The sequence below is a fragment of the Nerophis lumbriciformis genome, linkage group LG04 (assembly GCF_033978685.3).
Source record: "Nerophis lumbriciformis linkage group LG04, RoL_Nlum_v2.1, whole genome shotgun sequence".
NCBI classification, from domain to species: Eukaryota; Metazoa; Chordata; class Actinopteri; order Syngnathiformes; family Syngnathidae; genus Nerophis; species Nerophis lumbriciformis.
Window position 1 is genome coordinate 28882315 of NC_084551.2, and position 19509 is coordinate 28901823.

Below are 19509 nucleotides of genomic sequence, written 5' to 3' on the forward strand. Positions count from 1 at the left end.
AATGGGATTGTCTTGAAAATGTTTAATTTCCCTTCGGGGATTAATAAAGTGATTCTGATTCTGATTCTAATCCGATCAACAATAAAAAGTGCTGCGAAACTTCGAATCGAATCACTCCTTACTCCTGGAAATAAAACATGCGCAAAATGCTGCACAACCTTATTAGAAACAACTGTTTTTAAGATGTTAAACTGGAAAAAATAATAACTCATAGTTTGGTATTTTCTGGGAATTTGGAACAAATAAGGGATAAAGCATGCATTCTGGCAATGATTAAGAATTGTGACATCAATGATGAATTTGAAATAATTCTAATATAATTATTGGACTAGTGTGTATTTTGTACATAGAGCCGAAATATAAAAAGGTAACTAAAATGTATTTTCACACACTTTAACTGTGTGGACAGTAAATTGTAAATGTTGGCATCATTTTTTATTAGATTAGAATAATAAATAAATTAGAACCGGAAGTGAAGGTTTGGAGTACCGGAAGTACCTAAATTGCGTTTAGTGACACTGTGCAGTTTGGTCAGATATTGTGCTACCAAGAATGCTATCAACAAACTCATAAAGAGAGTGACGTATGACGTTCTCTCTCGTCGACATTTCTTGAAAGGAGACATATCGGCGAAAGGAGGGTGTCGAGGTTTAATTCGCACTCGTAAGTTTCCTTCAAAGGGTTGCAAATACTCGCGTTACCCTGACGTTTTGTTTAGCTAGCTGCTAGCATCATAGGCTAATAACACTTTGTAAACGACACGCAATTTTAAAACCTCGCATTGGCCTGAAAAAATGGACGATGAACAAATCCTCAGTGTTTAGTCTTGGGGATTTATGTAGAATGGCTTTTCAGACTGCTAAAAACTTCATTAGCTCAGTACCTACCGCTTAAAAGCAGTTTTGTTAAAGAGAGCAACTTCCATAGTGTTGTGAAAAGTATTATCAAATAATCCCAGTCGTGTCAACCGGGATGCTCTGAATGACTTTAAAGACGACCCCCCCCCCCCCCCCCCCTTGTGAGCAGTGTCTATCCTATAATATCTGCCCTGCCCTAATTTATAACCGTTTTCAACGTTTATGTAGCTTCAACTAAAGACATAGAGACCACCCTACCATCTAAGGGGTGACACCTCCTGTCCAGACCCTCATATTTGATGAGGTCATGAGTAGTGTCAACATCACCCGAGATATTCTGCACAGACAGATCAGAGTGAGTAACTAACCAGAATATGAGGACAACATCAGTGACACTTCTGGGTAATTATCTATGGTGTGAATGTTTGCCTGTAGGACAAGAGAGCAACAGGCTTTCAAAGGTTCTATCATGTGACTGACCCCTTAATCAAAAGGCTGGGCCTGGAGGCTGAGCTTCAGGTCAGTCCCAACGAGTGCTTGTGCTGGCATCGCAGGGTATGTTTGGAAGACTGACCATTTATTCTTCTGCAGGGCCATACTGGCTGCGTGAACTGTCTGGAATGGAATGAACACGGCGAGTAAGCAATAACTCTTTCTCGACTGTATTATTATGCTTTGCTATGCGCAGTTTAATCAACACCCTCTCTCGTGCCTTTTTTTGCAGTCTGCTGGCCTCTGGCTCAGACGACCAGCATGCTATCATCTGGGATCCATTCAGGCTCAAAAAGCTTACTACTATGCACACAGGACATGCAGCAAACATATTCTCTGTAAAGGTAAGATAGTTTGACATGGAAAGTGTTTTAGTCAGTGGCATGTAGGGCAGTTGGTGACTAATATGAGGATGGCAGCAGTGGGAATTGGAGTCTATTATGTTTTGACTGTTGCTTTTCAAAAACTTCGATTTGACACTTCGGCAGAAAGTCTTTGAGTTGCAGTATTTTCCATACGTTTATTTATTTGTATAACTTGGGAAGACTTAAACAGGTTTGGCACTACATGTTGCTTATAAACACAATATTCAAAAGTACTGTCAATTAATCTAGCTTGTTGTTACAACTCAGTACAATAGGTGGCTGTGTGCTCTGTGATCCCGCTTTTTAACACCTCATACACACTAGGGTTGCGTGATATGCAGTAGACGATATACGGTCTAAATTATATGAATTTGGCCAACAATAGAGCTTTTGATACTGTTGTTATACCGTGATAATGCATGTGTCTTGCAAATTTGACGGCTACAATCGAACAAACGTCATCATGGCAATGTAGCACTCTCACTATAAGATAATATCTCTTCACAGTGCAGAGCCACTTCTAAGTCATCAATCCTGGCCTCTGGTGGAAAATAAACCACGTTTCTTACTAATACCATCGCTGCAGAAAGAGGATTAGCTAAACATGCTACACTACACATCGTAGGAGGATATGCAAACAGTCAAGTTAGAGCTTTTTCATGTAAACAGAGCAGGGCGGATCGATACAAAAATTTACAATAAAGATACCAAGCATTGTATCAGAATATGGTCAATACTACAGGAGTAGATCAATATTTTTTTTCTAACAAAAAATATTTTGTAATTTTTATTAACAAACTCATGAAATAAGCCCTTAGACACACACTACGCAATCTCTGTTTTTTTAATAGTAATTAGAAAACGAGGAACCGTAGACACAGGAAGTGAACAAACTTTAATGTTGTGTAACTATAGCTCACAAAACAATTTAATCATTTCTGCTATGTTTGTTTTTTCAATGCAGTTCCTCCCTCACTCCGGAGACAGAATATTGATAACCGGTGCTGCGGACACTAAGGTCCATGTGCATGACCTGACAGTGAAGGAAACCATCCATATGTTTTCCGATCACACCAACAGGGTCAAACGCATCGCCACAGCGCCAATGTGGCCCAACACCTTCTGGAGTGCTGCAGAGGATGGCGTCATTCGGTGAGAAGCCAGGAATAATTTCTATCCTCCTGATTAATGCAGATATTTCCTGCTCACTTCTCCATTGTACGTGCAGACAGTATGACTTGCGGGAGAGCAGTAAACGCTCTCAGGCACTGATCAACTTGACAGAGTTCTGTGGTCAGCTGATGGAGGCCAAGTGTTTAGCTGTCAATCCATGCGACAACAATTACATGGCAGTCGGAGCCAATGGTCCCTTTGTACGTCTCTATGACATTCGGATGATTCACAACGGCAGGTGGGTTGTAGCTCCTTGCTCTAATGAGGACACACTCCCATGTTCTAATTCACAGGTTTTTTTTTACTCCCAAAACAGAAAATCAACAGTTTTGCGCCCAGTATTTGACAACCTGAGCCCCATCCCAGACAATGCTGTGCAGTACTATGTTGCAGGTGATACATTTTTATCTGTTAGCGTTGTTTACTTTGCAGTCTGATGATTTTACAGTGGAACTCGCTTGTGACAACAAACTCATTAAGTCCTGGTGCACCGTGGTTTTATTCCTAGAAAAGGCCAGCTTTAGTTGTCACTGACATACATGGTCTCTACTGTTTTTCGCGACATAGAATTTGACACGCAGTGGGGTATTTTTTATAAATAATTGGTCTGTTGATGTCAAAAAGAGTTTCAGTACTAACTTAAGTCTTAGTTAAAGGGGTTGTTTGCAACCTGCTGACAGTCAGATTTTTCAAAGCCAAATAACAAGAACACCATTGGCTAGCTTGTTTCCATTAGTGGTTTAACAGAACACATTTGTGTTAAAAGGGTCTATATTTTTCACAATTACTAAGTTTATGTAGTAAAATGTTTTACCGCCCCGAATAAAAGGATTGGTGTTTAGAGCGTCTCTCACTCTGTCTCATCAACGCGTGCGCGCAATGGGCGCGTGCACACATACAAAAGCAGTCCAACAGAAGCAACAAAGAATTTGCAGTCATGTTTAAATTGCAGTCATTACAATGTGATGCATCACATATTTCCAGCTGGTCCATTACAGCATGTCCGAAAAGGAGTAGGAAGAAGCAGAGCTTATTTAATCCTACTTCTTTTGATATCATGGCTTTATCCTATTCCTTTGTTCTCTGTTTGTAACAGAACAGTGAATAAGTAGATAAATACATGAACCATAAGTAAGTAAAAACACATTGAATACATAAATAATCATTATCTTAAGCGGTAGAAAATGGATGGATGGATTTATTTTTTTATTGTTTTTTAATTCAAGATGTTTATCATAATTCTTCTTCTTTGTACTTTGTGAACACTTGTTGGAGTTTGAACAGTCTCTTAAACCGAATCATATGCTTTGTTTGATGTCCTTGCTTAATCTATTCCATAATTTATTTCCACATTCGAATATGCTAAAGGTCTTAAGAAGTGTTGTACGTGCATACAAATGTTTTAAATTCGATTTTCCTCTAAGATTATATTCCTCTTTTGTTGAGAAGAAGTGTTGTACATTCTTGGGTAGCAGGTTTTAGTTTGGTTTGTACATCATTTTAGCAGTTTGCAAATGCACCAAGTCCATTAATTTCAATATTTTTCATTCAATAAATAAAGAGCTTGTATGTTCTCTATATCCAACATTATGTATTATTCTAATTGATCTTTTTTGTAACAATGTTTGTTGTTGTTTCCCCATATTTCTGCACAATAACTCAGATATGGTAACACTAGTGAACAGTAGAGAATGTTTGTATTTGTGTTGACTCTACCTTCTACTGTTACCGAAAAGCATTATTTTAGTTTTGCTGAGATTCAAAGATAGTCTGTTTTTGTCAGACCATCTTTTTAATTTATTCATTTCTTCTGTTATTATTTGTATCATCTTCTGTGTGTTCTCTTCTGAACAAAACAGTCGTGCCATCTGCAAATAACACTAACTTTACGTCTTTTGTAACTTTGCTAATGTCGTTTATATAAAGATTGGTCCCAGTATAGATTCCTGAGGTACGCCACGATATATTTTCAGATATATTTTCAGCTCTAGATGTTCGCTCTTCTATCTTCACGTATTGGTTCCTGTTGGTTGAGTAGCTTCTTACCCAGTTCAAGACCAACCCTCTTACCGTTCTAATTTGTTTATACAAGATATTATGGTCGATTGTGTTAAATGCTTTTTTTAAATCCATGAACACTGCAGAAGCACATTTTTTGCTATCTATTGTATTGGGGATCTCTTCCGTTATTTCGATTAATGCCATTGATGTTGAAATGTTGGCTCTTTATCTGTATTGGTTGTGAGTGTTGTCATAGTTATTCAATAATTTTTGAAAATTGTGCAATTAGAGAAACAGGTCTGTAGTTTGTAAATTTATGTTTGTCTCCAGTTTTATAAATTGGTACGACTTTTGCTATTTTCCTTTTGTCTGGGAATTTGCCTGTTTGAAATAATAGGTTGCTGATATATGTTAAAGGTTCTGAAATCTCTTCAATAACCTTTTTTATCGTTTCCATATCAATTCCGTTACAATCATTTGAAGTCTTGAATTTACATTTTTTTTCTCTATATTTATTACTTCCTCTTTTCTTGCACCTTCAAGGAACATCGAGTTGGGATTTCTGTCTATAGTGTCATTCAAGTCCTCAACTGACTTGTGATCTGGAATCTTTCCTTCCAGATTTGGTCCAATATTCACAAAGTATTTTTTGAAGCTTTCAACTACTTTGTTCATATTGCCATTTACATTTCCGTCTGAAGTATTTAGGATATTGCTTCTTAGCATAATTTTTAATAATGCTATTTAGGATGCTGTTTAAGATGCTATTTAGGATGTTTTTATGATCGAATATACATTTAGGATGTTTTTATGATCGAATATACATTTAGTGACAGCTAACACTAACTATCCAAATTGCTATTAATAGCTAACAACGCCCAAAGCTATTGCGCGTGCATGTGTTACGTTTGTACGTGGTTACATCATCACGTGCTAGAAGCTGGAAGAGAGCGCCATAAACTTTGTAAAATACCTGTACATTGAATAGTTAGTACCTTCTAGACATCTGTGTAAATGCTACAAACAGCCCCTCTCAGTTTATTAATTTGTCATGTTTGCATACAGTTGCACTTAGTTGTAAATGTTTGTGAGCATTGTTAATCAAATTTATCGAAACATACAAAATACACATGCATTTCCTATGGGGCTTGAACATTTTTTAGTACAACTGTGTGTATATGCAATAATAAATGTGTTTATTCTAATACTAGTGTATTACAATCAAATTTGTGCAGTAAGTAGTATTATTTAAAGATGTGTGTTTCTCTCTTCTTCAGGGCACCTGCCAAAGCGGCTAACGGATTACAATAGCCGCTTGAGAGTCCTCGTGACCACTTCTGTCACTTTCAGTCCAGATGGAACTGAGTTGCTTGTCAACATGGGTGGGGAACAGGTAACGTTTCTGAACTCAATTAGAAGATAGTCACAGATGTTTATTTAATATTAAGTTATATCTTTTTCCTTCTCTAGGTTTATCTGTTTGATTTAACATGCAAACAAAGGCCATATACACTTCTTCTTCCACAGATGTGCGAGCCATCCAGAGGTAGGTCTCTGCTACGTATTGTATAAAAAAAACATATAGTGTGGGTCTGATATACTGTAAAGGTATGCGTGTATTAAAACACGGGCAAACTTGAACCGCGCACAAACAGATCTACTAAGCTTGTGCGCAGAAGGTTGCGTCTCTTAAATGAGCAAAACAAAGCGCAATCCATGTTGCATGTCTGTCTTCATGCATATGCAGATTATATGCTGATTATCACAACACCCACAATAATGAGAGGAAGATATGCAAATCTAATCATTTAGCACTCGCAATGTAATTTATCAAGACTAAAACTGTTCTGCGGCTCCTGTTTTGCATCTATATTTAGCAAATTTGGAAGGTTGTGCAAACTGGCTCAGTTCACACAAACGGGCTGTGCAAATGAGAGAGAATATTGCGTCTGTGTGCGTGACAACATTTGAACTGTCAAAAATAAAAAAAATTAGACAAATTGTCCATTAAACACACACACGTGTGTGTGTGTGTGTGTGTGTGTGTGTGTGTGTGTGTGTGTGTGTGTGTGTGTGTGTGTGTGTGTGTGTGTGTGTGTGAGAACAGTGGTGGTACTTGGAGAGCCAAGTGTTTTCTGAGGTAGTAGTTGGTGAAAAAAGTTTGAGAAACACTGGTCTAGATCAGATGTTCTAAACCTTTTTGACCTTGGGTTCCAGCTTTTCCACTACAGAGGGTCCTGTGGTCCAATCAAGTATTAACACTGAATTATTCATCTTACTCTTGATTTTAATCATATTCAATAATTATATCTAGCCTACTTACGGTTTAACAGGATAAATGTTATCAAATAATATTAAAACCATGTGTTAATCACAACAAATATTATCAAGGCTTACGTCGTCAGGCTGATTACAAACTTTAATCAAATATACTGGCAAAGAAGGGACTCATAAAAAAACGATAACAAATACATATCGTTACTATTACTCAATGCTATAATAAATTCTAACTAAATTAATGATAAATAATAATGATATATGTTTCTTAAATAAGCAGTCAATAAAATTAAGGTGAAAATAAAAATACAGCTTCACCACTTTAATCATATTTTTTGCTCTTAAAAAACTTCCCCATGACTTTAGCTCTAGACTTATCTGTTTGAGATTGTCATTACTGCCACAAGTTGTGGAAAAGTGTATCGAAACTGAGTACCGCTGAGGCACATCCGGACCACAGCTACGAAACTGATTTTTTTTGTGGCCCTTTCTCCTGGTTAAGAAACACTGGTCTTGTTCACACTTAAATATAGCCCAGAAAAGGTGATACACATTATAGTTGTGTGCCGCATGTCACCAACATTGCACCAAGTGATGTCATAAATGTAGAGGAAAATTAATGTTATCATGGTGACAGGCGTTATACGTGCAAAAATCCTCATTTACAGGCAGGTCTTTGCACTTGTCATTAATTGTGAACACGGTTTTCGTATATCACCCGCAACATGGCCACTAACAATAGCGCACACAATTTTATAGTTTGCACATGATATGTGGCAATTGTTATTTGTATCTTAGTAGACCATGCCCGATATGGACTAATGAGCTTCAAACACCTTCTGAATAAAGTACAACAGAAATCGTGAGCCAGCAAGCCTTCTTTCAGGTCCAACGTCAGTGGCCTTAGACCTCAAAAATGTTTTGAATGAATAGGAAAAAAAATCCCTCTGACACACGCCGTGTGAGAAAAGTCTTACCAGAGAGCAGATGCTGTTGTTGAAGAAGGAATGTCCTTTGTCCACATTGTGTATCAAATAGCTTCATTGTAGCGTATAACTGATTGTGAAACATTGGATTCCAAGGAGATGTGCAGAATGGGAAGACTACCAACGGCGTCTCCAATGGAATGCACTTGCCAGGCAGCCATATTCAATGTACCCAAAGCAAGATACAACTGAGGTATGAAGTATTTTTTGGAACAATAAAACTGTTTTTAAAGTTATACTGGTCACATTAAGTGACCCATACCATTATCCCTGGATCACTGGAGGAAAATGAATGGTTAAGCATGCTACACACACACACACACACACACACACACACACACCGAACTGGACGACACAAGAAACTAACCGCTAAAGCTTCAATGTAAAGTAGGGGTGATCGATCCAGATGTCGATACTATCGATATATAGTATAATATCAGTATATAAGTGATACTAAAGTGTTTAGATTGATGTTTTTCTTATTACTACAAAATAATATTTTAAGTCGGTTTTGTTATCGTTTACTCTCTGGATACAGGAAGGCTTTGAGGGCAAAACCCAAATGATGTAAATGGAGCCAATAGTAGTTTTTGTCTTTGTTTCGTTTTTGTGCACTATCTATTTTATTGTGTCTAAAAAAAATAATAACATTAAATACCGCAAATTTAATGCATCATCTGATTAATATGAACAGATGCTAGCAAGTCAGTTAAAAGTTGTTGTTTTTTTAATACTAAATTGGTAATATGATGTACCCTCTTTTCTATTCTTGTCACTGTTGCAGCTCTACTGAGCTTCCTCCCCACTTGGAAAAGATTAAGCAACAAGCTAATGATGCATTTGCAAGACAGCAGTGGACGCAGGCCATCCAGCTGTACAGTTTAGGAATTCATCATTCCAGTTGCAACGCCATGTTGTATGGAAACCGTGCCGCAGCCTACATGAAGCGGAAGTGGTACGTGTCATTTTATTAACGTGACGTTACATTCGCCCAAATATGAGCTGGCATTTAAAGCAATGTTTTGTATTTGGAAATATGGCAGGGATGGAGACTACTACGACGCACTCAGAGACTGTCTGAAGGCTCTGTCTCTAAACCCACAACATCTTAAAGCTCATTTCAGGCTCGCACGGTGTCTCTTTGAGCTCGAATATGTGTCAGCGGCACAGGACTGTCTCGGCGATTTCAAAGGAAAGTTCCCGGAGCAGGCACACAGCAGTGCTTGCAATGCGTTGGATAAAGACATCAAGGCCTACAAGCCAGAATCAGGTGGTCTAACTCAGGGGTGTCAAACTCAAATACAGAGTGGGCCAAAATTTAAAACTGAACAAAGCCGCGGGCCAAGGTTGAACAAATTAACCTTTTAATAGGCACCCAAACAAGTTTTGCATTGAATATTGAACAAGCAAGGCTTATATAACTTCATAGTGACATGCAAAATCAAGTTTCAAATAATAATAATAATAATTAAAAAATATCAATGGCATATCAAATACAATTTAAATAAAAATGGAATGCCTCTTTTCTATTTGCAGCCTTCTGAGGTAAATATCAACATTAACTTTTTCCACAGGATAATACATTTGAAAATAAAACAATGAATAAACCAACCATTCAGGACTTTAAACTGCTCAGTTTGCAACACACTGATCTAATCTGATGTGCCCAAGCCAGATACCTGGCATCTTTTCTTGGAAGCTAGTTCATTAATGCCGGGGCTCAGGCTTTGAGCTGAGGCAACCTTCATTATCGAACAAAGGTGTTCATCAGACATTATATCTCGTAGTCCACCCGGACCACAGTCTTGGGGGCGTTCCTTAAAGGCACTGCTTTAATGTCCTCTACAAGCTGTCGTCACGTCCGCTTTTCATCCATGTGTCGGCCCAGAACATCCGCACCGTAACATAACAGAACAAATACCCAGAATCCCATGCAGCCCTAACTCTTCCGGGCTGCTATATACATCCCCGCTACCGCCAAACCCTCCCACGCCCCTTCCGTACATCGGTTGAGGTGGCGGGGTTTGGTGGTAGCGGGGGTGTATATTGCAGCCCGGAAGAGTTAGGGCTGCAAGGTGTTCTGGGTATTTGTTCTGTTGTGTTTATGTTGTGTTACAATGCGGATGTTCTCCCGAAATGTGTTTGTCATTCTTGTTTTGTGTGGGTTCACAGTGTGGCGTATATTTCTAACAGTGTTAAAGTTGTTCATACGGCCACCCTCAGTGTAACCTGTATCGTATGCGTTGCATTCACTTGTGTGTGCGTGCAGAAGCCGCACATATTATGTCACTGGGCCAGCACTCGTTGGACTGGGTGAAAAGGGGACGTAACGATTTTCAGAAGGGGCACTGAAATTTGGGAGTCTCCCGGGAGGGTTGGCAAGTATGAGAATTAGCGGTGAATGCGTTGTTACCGCGGCACCGCCGCTGTATATAATCGGCGGGCCAGCTCTAGTGTTAATTTGATATCGCCTCAAGGGCCAAGTGAAATTACACGGCGGGCCAGAGTTTGACACCCATGGTCTAACTGGTAAAAGCTCTTACCCCAAAAATGTACTTCATGAACAATTTATAGATTCGACACCCACAACATTAGGCACATCGTCCCACGCCGATCAATACAGGGCTGCATCCAAAAAAGCTGCTTTCAGCAGCATAGCCTATATGTCACTGCATGTCGCACGGGTTGTTATTGAGCGCATCCCAATATCGGATGAAAATAATACTTTAGCCTACCTTATTTGTGTTTCCTCAAACCGAGTCGTAATGTCGCTGTCTTTTTCTATCAAGAGTTTAGCGGCTAATCCAATTTCATAGTGGCTCAAATGCTGTTGACAAATATTTATTTTATTATATTTATTTTATGGATTTAAAGCAGGTGGGAGGAATATATGGAAGCTCAAGCCGCAGCAGAGGGGGACGAGGCTTGCCAACACAGAATGTCCAAGAATGACCACACATGTACGTTCGTCAATCTTTGCCGTCACAAATGGCCCACTGTTAAAAAAATATTTCTAAACCTATCGGTCAAAAGCATCCACATCTGCGTGTAAGCTCACATCCAAATGCATGAACCTTATGATTTGACTTTTTGACAGTGTTTACTGCGATTATTCAACAAAATTAATAGTCAGAAAAGACAAAAAATCATTACTAGGTACACTTTAACATCTTTTTTACCCATGTTTAAAGCACAAAAATCAAGGGGGAAAAAGACAAATCCCACCCAAGTTTGCCCTCTTCTCTTTCTTCAGTTGGAACTTTATTTATTATTTATTTATTCCACACACCAATTGTCTCACACGAAAATGACCCATTTCACCTTAAAAACCTGTGTGACATCACTGCGCATCACAGATGGTGGGTAATTGACTAGGAAGGTTTTATGCTGCCTATTCCAATACCAATCACCGTGAGTGAGGTCAGCTGTTTTTTTCCAGTTTATTTATGAGTGCTATTGGCAGTCAAACTGTATCAGCACAATATTTAAACTGTTTCCTTATTTTCTTTTATTAAATATACAGTCGTGGTCAAAAGTTTACATACACTTATACACAACATAATGTCATGGCTGTCTTGAGTTTCCAATAATTTCTACAACTCTTATTTTTTTGTGAGTGATTGGAGCACATACTTGTTTGTCACAAAAAACATCCATAAAGTTTGGTTCTTTTATGAATTTCTTATGGGTCTACTGAAAATGTGACCAAATCTGCTGGGTCAAAAGTATACATACAGCAATGTTAATATTTGGTTACATGTCCCTTGGCAAGTTTCACTGCAATAAGACTCTTTTGGTTGACATCCACAAGCTTCTGGCAAGCTTCTGGTTGAATTTTTGACCACTCCTCTTGACAAAATTGGTGCAGTTCAGCTAAATTTGTTGGTTTTCTGACATGGACTTGTTTCTTCAGCATTGTCCACATGTTCTCAATGGGGTTTAAGTCAGGACTTTAGGAAGGCCATTCTAATACCTTAATTCTAGCCTGATTTAGCCATTCCTTTTCCACTTTTGACGTGTGTTTGGGGTCATTGTCCTGTTGGAAGACCCAACTGCGCCCAAGACCCAACCTCCGGGCTGATGATTTTAGGTTGCTTTCTGTAAAGCACCAGTTCCATAGGCAGAAAAACAGGCCCAGAGCATAATACTACCACCACCATGCTTGACGGTAGGAATGGTGTTCCTGGGATTAAAGGCCTCACCTTTTCTCCTCCAAACATATTGCTGGGTATTGTGGCCAAACAGCTCAATTTTAGTTTCATCTGACCACAGAACTTTCATCCAGAAAGTCTTATCTTTGTCCATGTGATCAGCAGCAAACTTTAGACGAGCCTTAAGGTGTTGCTTCTGGAGCAAGGGCTTCCTTCTTGCTTGGTAGCCTCTCAGTCCATGGCGATGCAAAACACGCTTGATTGTGGACACTGACACCTGTGTTCCAGCAGTTTCCAATTCATTGCAGACCTGCTTTTTGGTGGTACTCGGTTGACTCTTGATCATCCTGACCAATTTTCTCTCAGCAGCAGATGATAGCTTGCGTTTTCTTCCTGATCGTGGCAGTGACAAAACTGCCATGCACTTTATACTTACGAACAATTGTCTGCACAGTTGCTCTTGGGACCTTAAGCTGCTTTGAAATGGCTCCAAGTGACTTTCCTGACGGTCAATGATTCGTTTTTTCAGATCTGTGCTGAGTTCCTATGACTTTCCCATTGTCGTGTTTGTAACTGGGTCTAATGACTGCATCACATGAGCCCTATTTAAATGGGCTCAGAAAAGTCAACAGGTGTCGTCAATCATAATCACTCACATGCAGTTAAGAGGCCATGCCATGAAGCTAATTTGATTTGATTGTAACTTTTCTACTTCACCAAAATTGATAATGTATGTTGCCGTATGTATACTTTTGACCCAGCAGAGTTGGTCACATTTTCAGTAGACCCATTATAATTTTCATAAAAGAACCAAACTTCATGAATGTTTTTTGTGACAAACAAGTATGTGCTCCAATCACTTTATCACAAAAAATAAGAGTTGTAGAAATTATTGGAAACTTAAGACAGCCATGACATTATGTTCTTTACAAGTGTATGTAAACTTTTAACCACGACTGTAGTTTGAGCAAAACAAAGTCAATAGTACACAATAACTAAACAAAAGCAAAAACTACTATTTGCTACTCATTTAAACCCTTAAGTTTTTGCCTTAAACGTCCTCCTGTGTCCAGGTAATTATTCAGAGTTTGTAAACATAGACAAAAACAAAAAAATATTGTGAGAAAATAAACATCGGTCTGATCTATGGATCGATTCAATTGTTTACCTGCGACAATGCTGACACCAACGGTCTCTCTTTTAGACTCCTATTAATCTACTTGTTAATTTCATGTTAATAGCTGCTTACTTTCTGCTGCAACGTGGTTCTATCTACACTTAAACTTTACTCTGCACTTATTTCTTGGTGTTGTTTCAAGCTAGGTTAGCTTAGCTATTTGGCTGTCTGTTCTTGGTTTTCTCTCGGTGTGTAACATGTTTAGTCTCGTCCTCCAATACTTGGTCATGATACTTAAGATACTAAGAAATATAGTTTATTTACCGCTATGCAGGTGTTGATTATTATATTAAGGGAGTAGCCCTCCACTGTGTATGGAGACACATAATTAGCTGCTACCCGCTTGTCACCCAGAGAGGAACAGAGTTTATGATCAGTATTAAATGTCATTAATCAGCGATGGACGATCACATACTTTTTCACAGATTGGTGGCCGATGGATCGGCACATATCTAGTATTGACGGACGGTGGAGCATGGAGACATTCCACAATAGAACGGAGCCACAGCTGTTATGCATCAATTGTAAAGTCCGATGTTACAGTTCGCTTTAAAAATCAGTAAATAATAGAATTTATTTTACATTCCTCATTTGGTATACAAAGCATCAATGTAATCCTGAATTTTGTAATCAAGTTTCATGCATTTTTCATTCATTCATCAGTACTGTTATTACTCCACCCGACCCATTTTAAAAAATAATTGCTTTTCCATGAGTTCTAATTTGTATTATTTGAACCCTGACCAATAGAAAATGAGAAGCGCAACTGTCCCACCCCACTACAAAAAATGATTCAGAAGGAAGTATCTGAAGATGAGTTGGATCAGAGAGGACAGAGTTTGGACTACAAGCACCGATACTGTGGTCACTGCAACACGACCACCGATATCAAGGAGGCCAACTTCTTTGGAAGGTTAGTCACTTAGGGGGCACTAAGAAGCTGTGCAGGCAGAACATCTCAGAACAGTCTTTCCCAACCACTGTGTCGCGGGGGCACGTCTGTTTATTGTTAGAGCTCATCAGTTGTCCCATGGAAAATTAAACATTTTCGCCTAATTGCCCTGAAAGTCAGATGTAGCTTTGCTCATATATTAAGCAGAACAATTAAATGATTTTTCACTAGATGGCAAAAGGTTGATAATTACCTGTGTATCCACCTGTTTCTATTCATTCGACAGAATAAGTCATGGCATCCTTTTGGTTTGCCAATATTTTTTTTGCCATGTACCTTAGCTCAGTAAAGGTTGGGAAACACTGCAGTAGAAAGTAGAAATCTTAGCTTATGTTGGAAGCTGAACGAAAAACAATATCATCTCAGATTCTGTCATTCTAAGTTCATAGAGTCCTGCTTAACTGCGGTCATTCCTCCGCAGCAAAGGCCAGTATGTTGTCAGCGGATCAGACGACGGCTCCTTCTTTATCTGGGAAAAGGAGACAACTAATCTGGTTCGGATCCTGCAGGGAGATGAGTCTATAGTTAATTGCTTGCAGCCTCATCCCAGCTACTGCTTCCTGGCATCAAGTGGTATTGACCCTGTAGTCCGATTATGGAACCCACGACCAGAGGTAAACTACTTATTTTTTTATTTCTAAATTATGCGTGGATATTTTACAGTATAGTACTAGTGTTGTAGTTTGTGGTAATGGAAACAGTGGTTTAAAGGGTAAATATGATTTCCAACATTTCGGACTCATAAATGTAACATTGTTGAATAGTTGTGTTAAACAATTCCAAAGCATCAAATCATACATTTCAGTTCACACATTTTGGTGTGAGCTTGCACACAGTTTTGGATGCCTTTAAAAGATAAAGTTGTTGACGTATAAAACAATGCATTAAAATGTACTACAAACAACTACAGTAGTTTTATAAATTAATGTCATAATAGTGTACAGCATTTACTTCTATTTGTTTCTCCGTCAAACACACCATCAGCAGGTTCTCCATATTTCCATGGATAAATGTCCAACGTATAGATATTTTATCATTCTTGGTTGGCCGTAGAGTCAAATCTGCTTTAGTATGGTGCGGACTCGCAGTGATACGCTTGTACTTCTTTAATTTAATGAATATCCGCTTCTTCTCAGCACTGTCTTCCACACTCACTTTCTTCCTTCCCGTGGTTGAAAAATCAAAGTTACATCCATATCTAGCTATAAGCTAATGCTAGCGGGTTCAACCAGATGTTTTGGGCGGCACTTATGATTTCACTGTGGAATTTGCTATGCCAACTAATGGCGAGAATGCTTGTAACTCAAATTTTTGCTTACGACCTAAAGCATAACATTAACTGAGAGACAGTTCTTATCTCAAAACACTCTGAACATGGGGCACTCTTAATTTGAGGCACCACTGTATTATTGAAAAGTGACGAGAGGAACGATTGGATTGATTATTAACATGTTAAGACTCTCATACTAATCAAGCAAACCCGACTTTGTCAAGGTGTCAAATCCAGAAGGGAATTGCCAAAAAATACCTGTGAACAAATGACTCCGCAGCATCACCCTCTTCTTGTCCCTGTTTGCTAACAGACGGAGACGGACAATGGACGTGTGGTAGAAGACATGGAAGGCGCGGCTCAAGCCAACCAGCGGCGAATGAATGCAGATCCACTGGAGGTCATGCTGCTCAACATGGGCTATCGCATCACAGGATTGCGTGGCGTCGGCGCAGATGGTTCAGACGACGAGGACAGTCTAGGCCAGTGTCGGCCAAGCTAAAACAAACGGTCAGCCTTTCCGTAGAATGGGAAGTAGGAAGAAACAAAGTGCTTTGCCACTTGCGGATGGAATCCTAATTTGCACTCCGTTCCGACAAGAAACATAACATCTCAACACCACAGGTGGTCCTCGGGTTACGAAGGAGTTAAAACGCCTTATTTTTATCCCTGTGGTTGTCTTGCACACTGGAATGGGCGTTCCAAGGGAGTGAGAGACAGGCTTATTGGCAGGAGAAAGTGTCAATGTATCACTGTGATGACTTTAATTGTCAAGTTATCACCGTCCATGTCATATAAGATTGTTTCATATCTTACCCTTGGTGATGGCGTGGCGTCTGAGCGGCTTGCAGCAAAGTTGACTTTTGAGCATTTTACCATGTCTAATTTCGCTTTTCGGTAGAAGAGTCTGCTTAATGCATGGGAGGTATGATGGAAGTTAAAACTAAAAAGAACAAACGTGATGTCCTTGCTCAGTGTAGCAGCGTGCGAGTACGTATTACTCAGCCTGCGTATCCTCCCGCCGCGCGCACATAACTAGTTCTCTTTTTGCTTTTATACCCTGTTAATGATATATGGGAGTGCGTTCCTAACCATCAAACATCGTAAGACTAGAAGAACCTCAACGCATCATTCTTTTAAGGTATGCTGGCCACCTCTATCAGGGGAGAAAGTCATGGGAGGATGGTGAGAGCTCTTTTAAACCTGTATTGCCAGGGAGACACTAAGCCCGGTTTGTCACAGATGCACAGACAAGCTCAGCAATTTTCCCTCAGGTTTATGTTGGCAACCGCATGTTGAAGGAGAGGCGCTCTGGTGACCTCAGTTGAGGTCCCACAGTGGCAGTGAACTCCATGGAGGAGCAAATCAGACCAGTTTAAGGTGCATTGCAGCATCTATTGCCTGCGCTTCAGCAGCGTGCAAAGGGTACACCTTCTGGAGTCCATTCTCTCTGTCTCTCCTTTCTCTTTTAAGGAAGCTGCATGTTGCAAATAGTGAATGAGCTTTAATCAGTTTAAAAGACAAAAAACATAATTTATTTTGTTGAAGTTTGCCCACCATCAGCTAAATGCCCCCAATTGTGTTCTTTGTTGTCTTTATAACAAGAGTGTTCACGCATTTAGTTTTAACCAGATACATTTTCTGATTTCTTCAAGTTGTTGATTGCATATGAAATGTTGGTGTGAAAAATTACATGTTGTGTCAAAGTGGGACACAAAGGCTCATGTAGAGTGACAAAATGGCTGTGTGTCTTTTGGAACACACTCATTTTAATTCATCAACGCACAACTTGTTTCACTTTCCTCATACATTTTCTTTAAAGAATCGTGTATTCACGTTTTTTTTCTTGCTCACAGATAAAGAAAATCAATTGAATCGTCTTGTTGTGTTTTTATCTTAGTTTTATGATGAACTGATTTTTCTGGATCAGTTACACAACAGATACCCAGTACCGTTGCAAAACAAATGAGGTTATAGCAACGACGTGCTGAAGGTGAGGCCATGGTATGAACCTTACTGGGATCCTGCTCGTACATCAGTGTCTGATCCACTATCTCCATTTTCTGACTATTAGGCACTACGTGTGCTCAGTATTTCACCATTAGGATGTCCCATATATTGTACAATGAGGTGACCTAACTCGCCTGACATTGGCTCACTTCAATATCACCTCAGTGACAATGCTCAAATGTATTCAAAATTCGATGAATAAATCCTTACATGTGTCAATTGAAATTTGAAAAAAAATATGTAATTACATGTGTTATTAGTATATTTAATGTAATATTACATTTATTTGACTATCGGTTTAGTTATTTCAGGATTTAATTGTGGATTTTATTATTTCATTACTTAATGATTTATATAAAAGGGACGGCGTGGCGCAGTGGAAGAATGGCCGTGCGCGACCCGAGGGTCCCTGGTTCAATCCCCACCTAGTACCAACCTCGTCATGTCCGTTGTGTCCTGAGCAATACACTTCACCCTTGCTCCTGATGGGTGCTGGTTAGCGCCTTGCCCTCCATCAGTGTGTGAATGTGTGTGTGAATGGGTAAATGTGGAAGTAGTGTCAAAGCTTTGAGTACCTTGAAGGTAGAAAAGCGCTATACAAGTACAACCCATTTATTTATTATTATTTATTTATCAAATGACACATTTAGACACATGTATTTAAATATTTGATTCATTAAATTTTAACCCTTATCTATGGAGGACAAAACTAACGACGGGTAAGAATGGAACAAAATGTAATCTTTAAATACTGAAATTAAATACATCTATGTTACTAAATGTGTCAATTTCTTTTACTGTAAAATTACATGTATTTAATGATTTAATTAATTACACACGTAAGTGATTATTTAGAGAATTATTTATATAATTTTGTTCCATTTGGTCATGGTCAGTGCTTCATGAATCTATTTAATCTGTCAAACTCAGCCGTCAAAATCAGGGGGCGGGGTTAACCCGAATCTCGTCCAATCACTGCAAAGTGGAAAACAAGGACCAAAATCCATCCATACATCAATTTCTACCGCTTAATCACTTCGGGGTCGCGGGGGCACTGGATCCTATCCCAGCTAAATGTTATCAATAAATAGCTCTTTGAATAATTACTTAGAAGTGTCAATTAAATCAATAAATTAATAATTATAATAATGAAACCAATACATGAAGGGATTAAACCAATAATTAAATGTAATTTTACATTAAATACAATAATGAAACATTTTTGATAACACTAATGTACGTAACATAATTACAAAATGAAAAATGTCAATTATTATTTTATTTTTTTTACCATTTGGTATTACCATATTTATTTATTTTACTATGTACCATTTGATCCTCCATACTGACAAGGGACACGTTTAATAATTATTTAAATAATTTACTGAATAACTACATTAATTAAATTAGTCATGAAATATGAAAGCTATAATTAATGAAATCGTGAAATGAATAAATTATGAAATCATACATGTAATTTTGCATTAAATAAATTAATGACACAACTACATATGCATGTGTTTAATTCTAGAATAACAAATGTCAGTATTTTTTAAATAATTATTAATTTAATGTTGTCCCATTTGGCCCTCCATAGTAAAATAACCCAGGCAGGTTTCTAATCTGTATGGCTCCTGGAAAAACGGTCAACCAAAGCGATTTTTGTGCTGTTAAAGACAAACGAGTTTTAAAAGATACTTTTACATTCCAAAAGGCTATATTTAAGAAAGATGTCCAAATTGTTTTAAATGAGACATATGATACGTGCGTATTTTATATTCAAATAATAAAACTAAAA

The 19509-nt window shown here is 38.5% G+C and overlaps 1 protein-coding gene across 1 annotated transcript; it reads left to right on the forward strand.

The window, feature by feature from the left end:
- Window positions 1–503: 503 nt before the first annotated feature.
- wdtc1 (WD and tetratricopeptide repeats 1) lies at window positions 504–17576 on the forward strand. Its single transcript, XM_061951622.1, has 16 exons — window positions 504–663; window positions 1086–1212; window positions 1293–1376; window positions 1449–1495; window positions 1582–1693; window positions 2679–2866; window positions 2943–3125; window positions 3204–3280; window positions 6166–6281; window positions 6359–6434; window positions 8248–8344; window positions 8936–9106; window positions 9195–9421; window positions 14230–14392; window positions 14853–15045; window positions 16015–17576. The coding sequence occupies exons 2-16, from the start codon at window positions 1165–1167 to the stop codon at window positions 16201–16203; spliced, it is 1971 nt and encodes a 656-aa protein (XP_061807606.1). The 5' UTR covers window positions 504–663; window positions 1086–1164; the 3' UTR covers window positions 16204–17576.
- The last annotated feature ends 1933 nt before the right edge of the window (window positions 17577–19509 follow it).

Coding starts and splice junctions, on each gene's coding strand:
- wdtc1 (XM_061951622.1), top strand. CDS start 1,165: ATGAGTAGTGTCAACATCACCCGAGATATTCTGCACAGACAGATCAGA. Junction 9,107..9,194: donor GCCTACATGAAGCGGAAGTG/GTACGTGTCATT, acceptor GAAATATGGCAG/GGATGGAGACTACTACGACG. Junction 14,393..14,852: donor GAGGCCAACTTCTTTGGAAG/GTTAGTCACTTA, acceptor ATTCCTCCGCAG/CAAAGGCCAGTATGTTGTCA.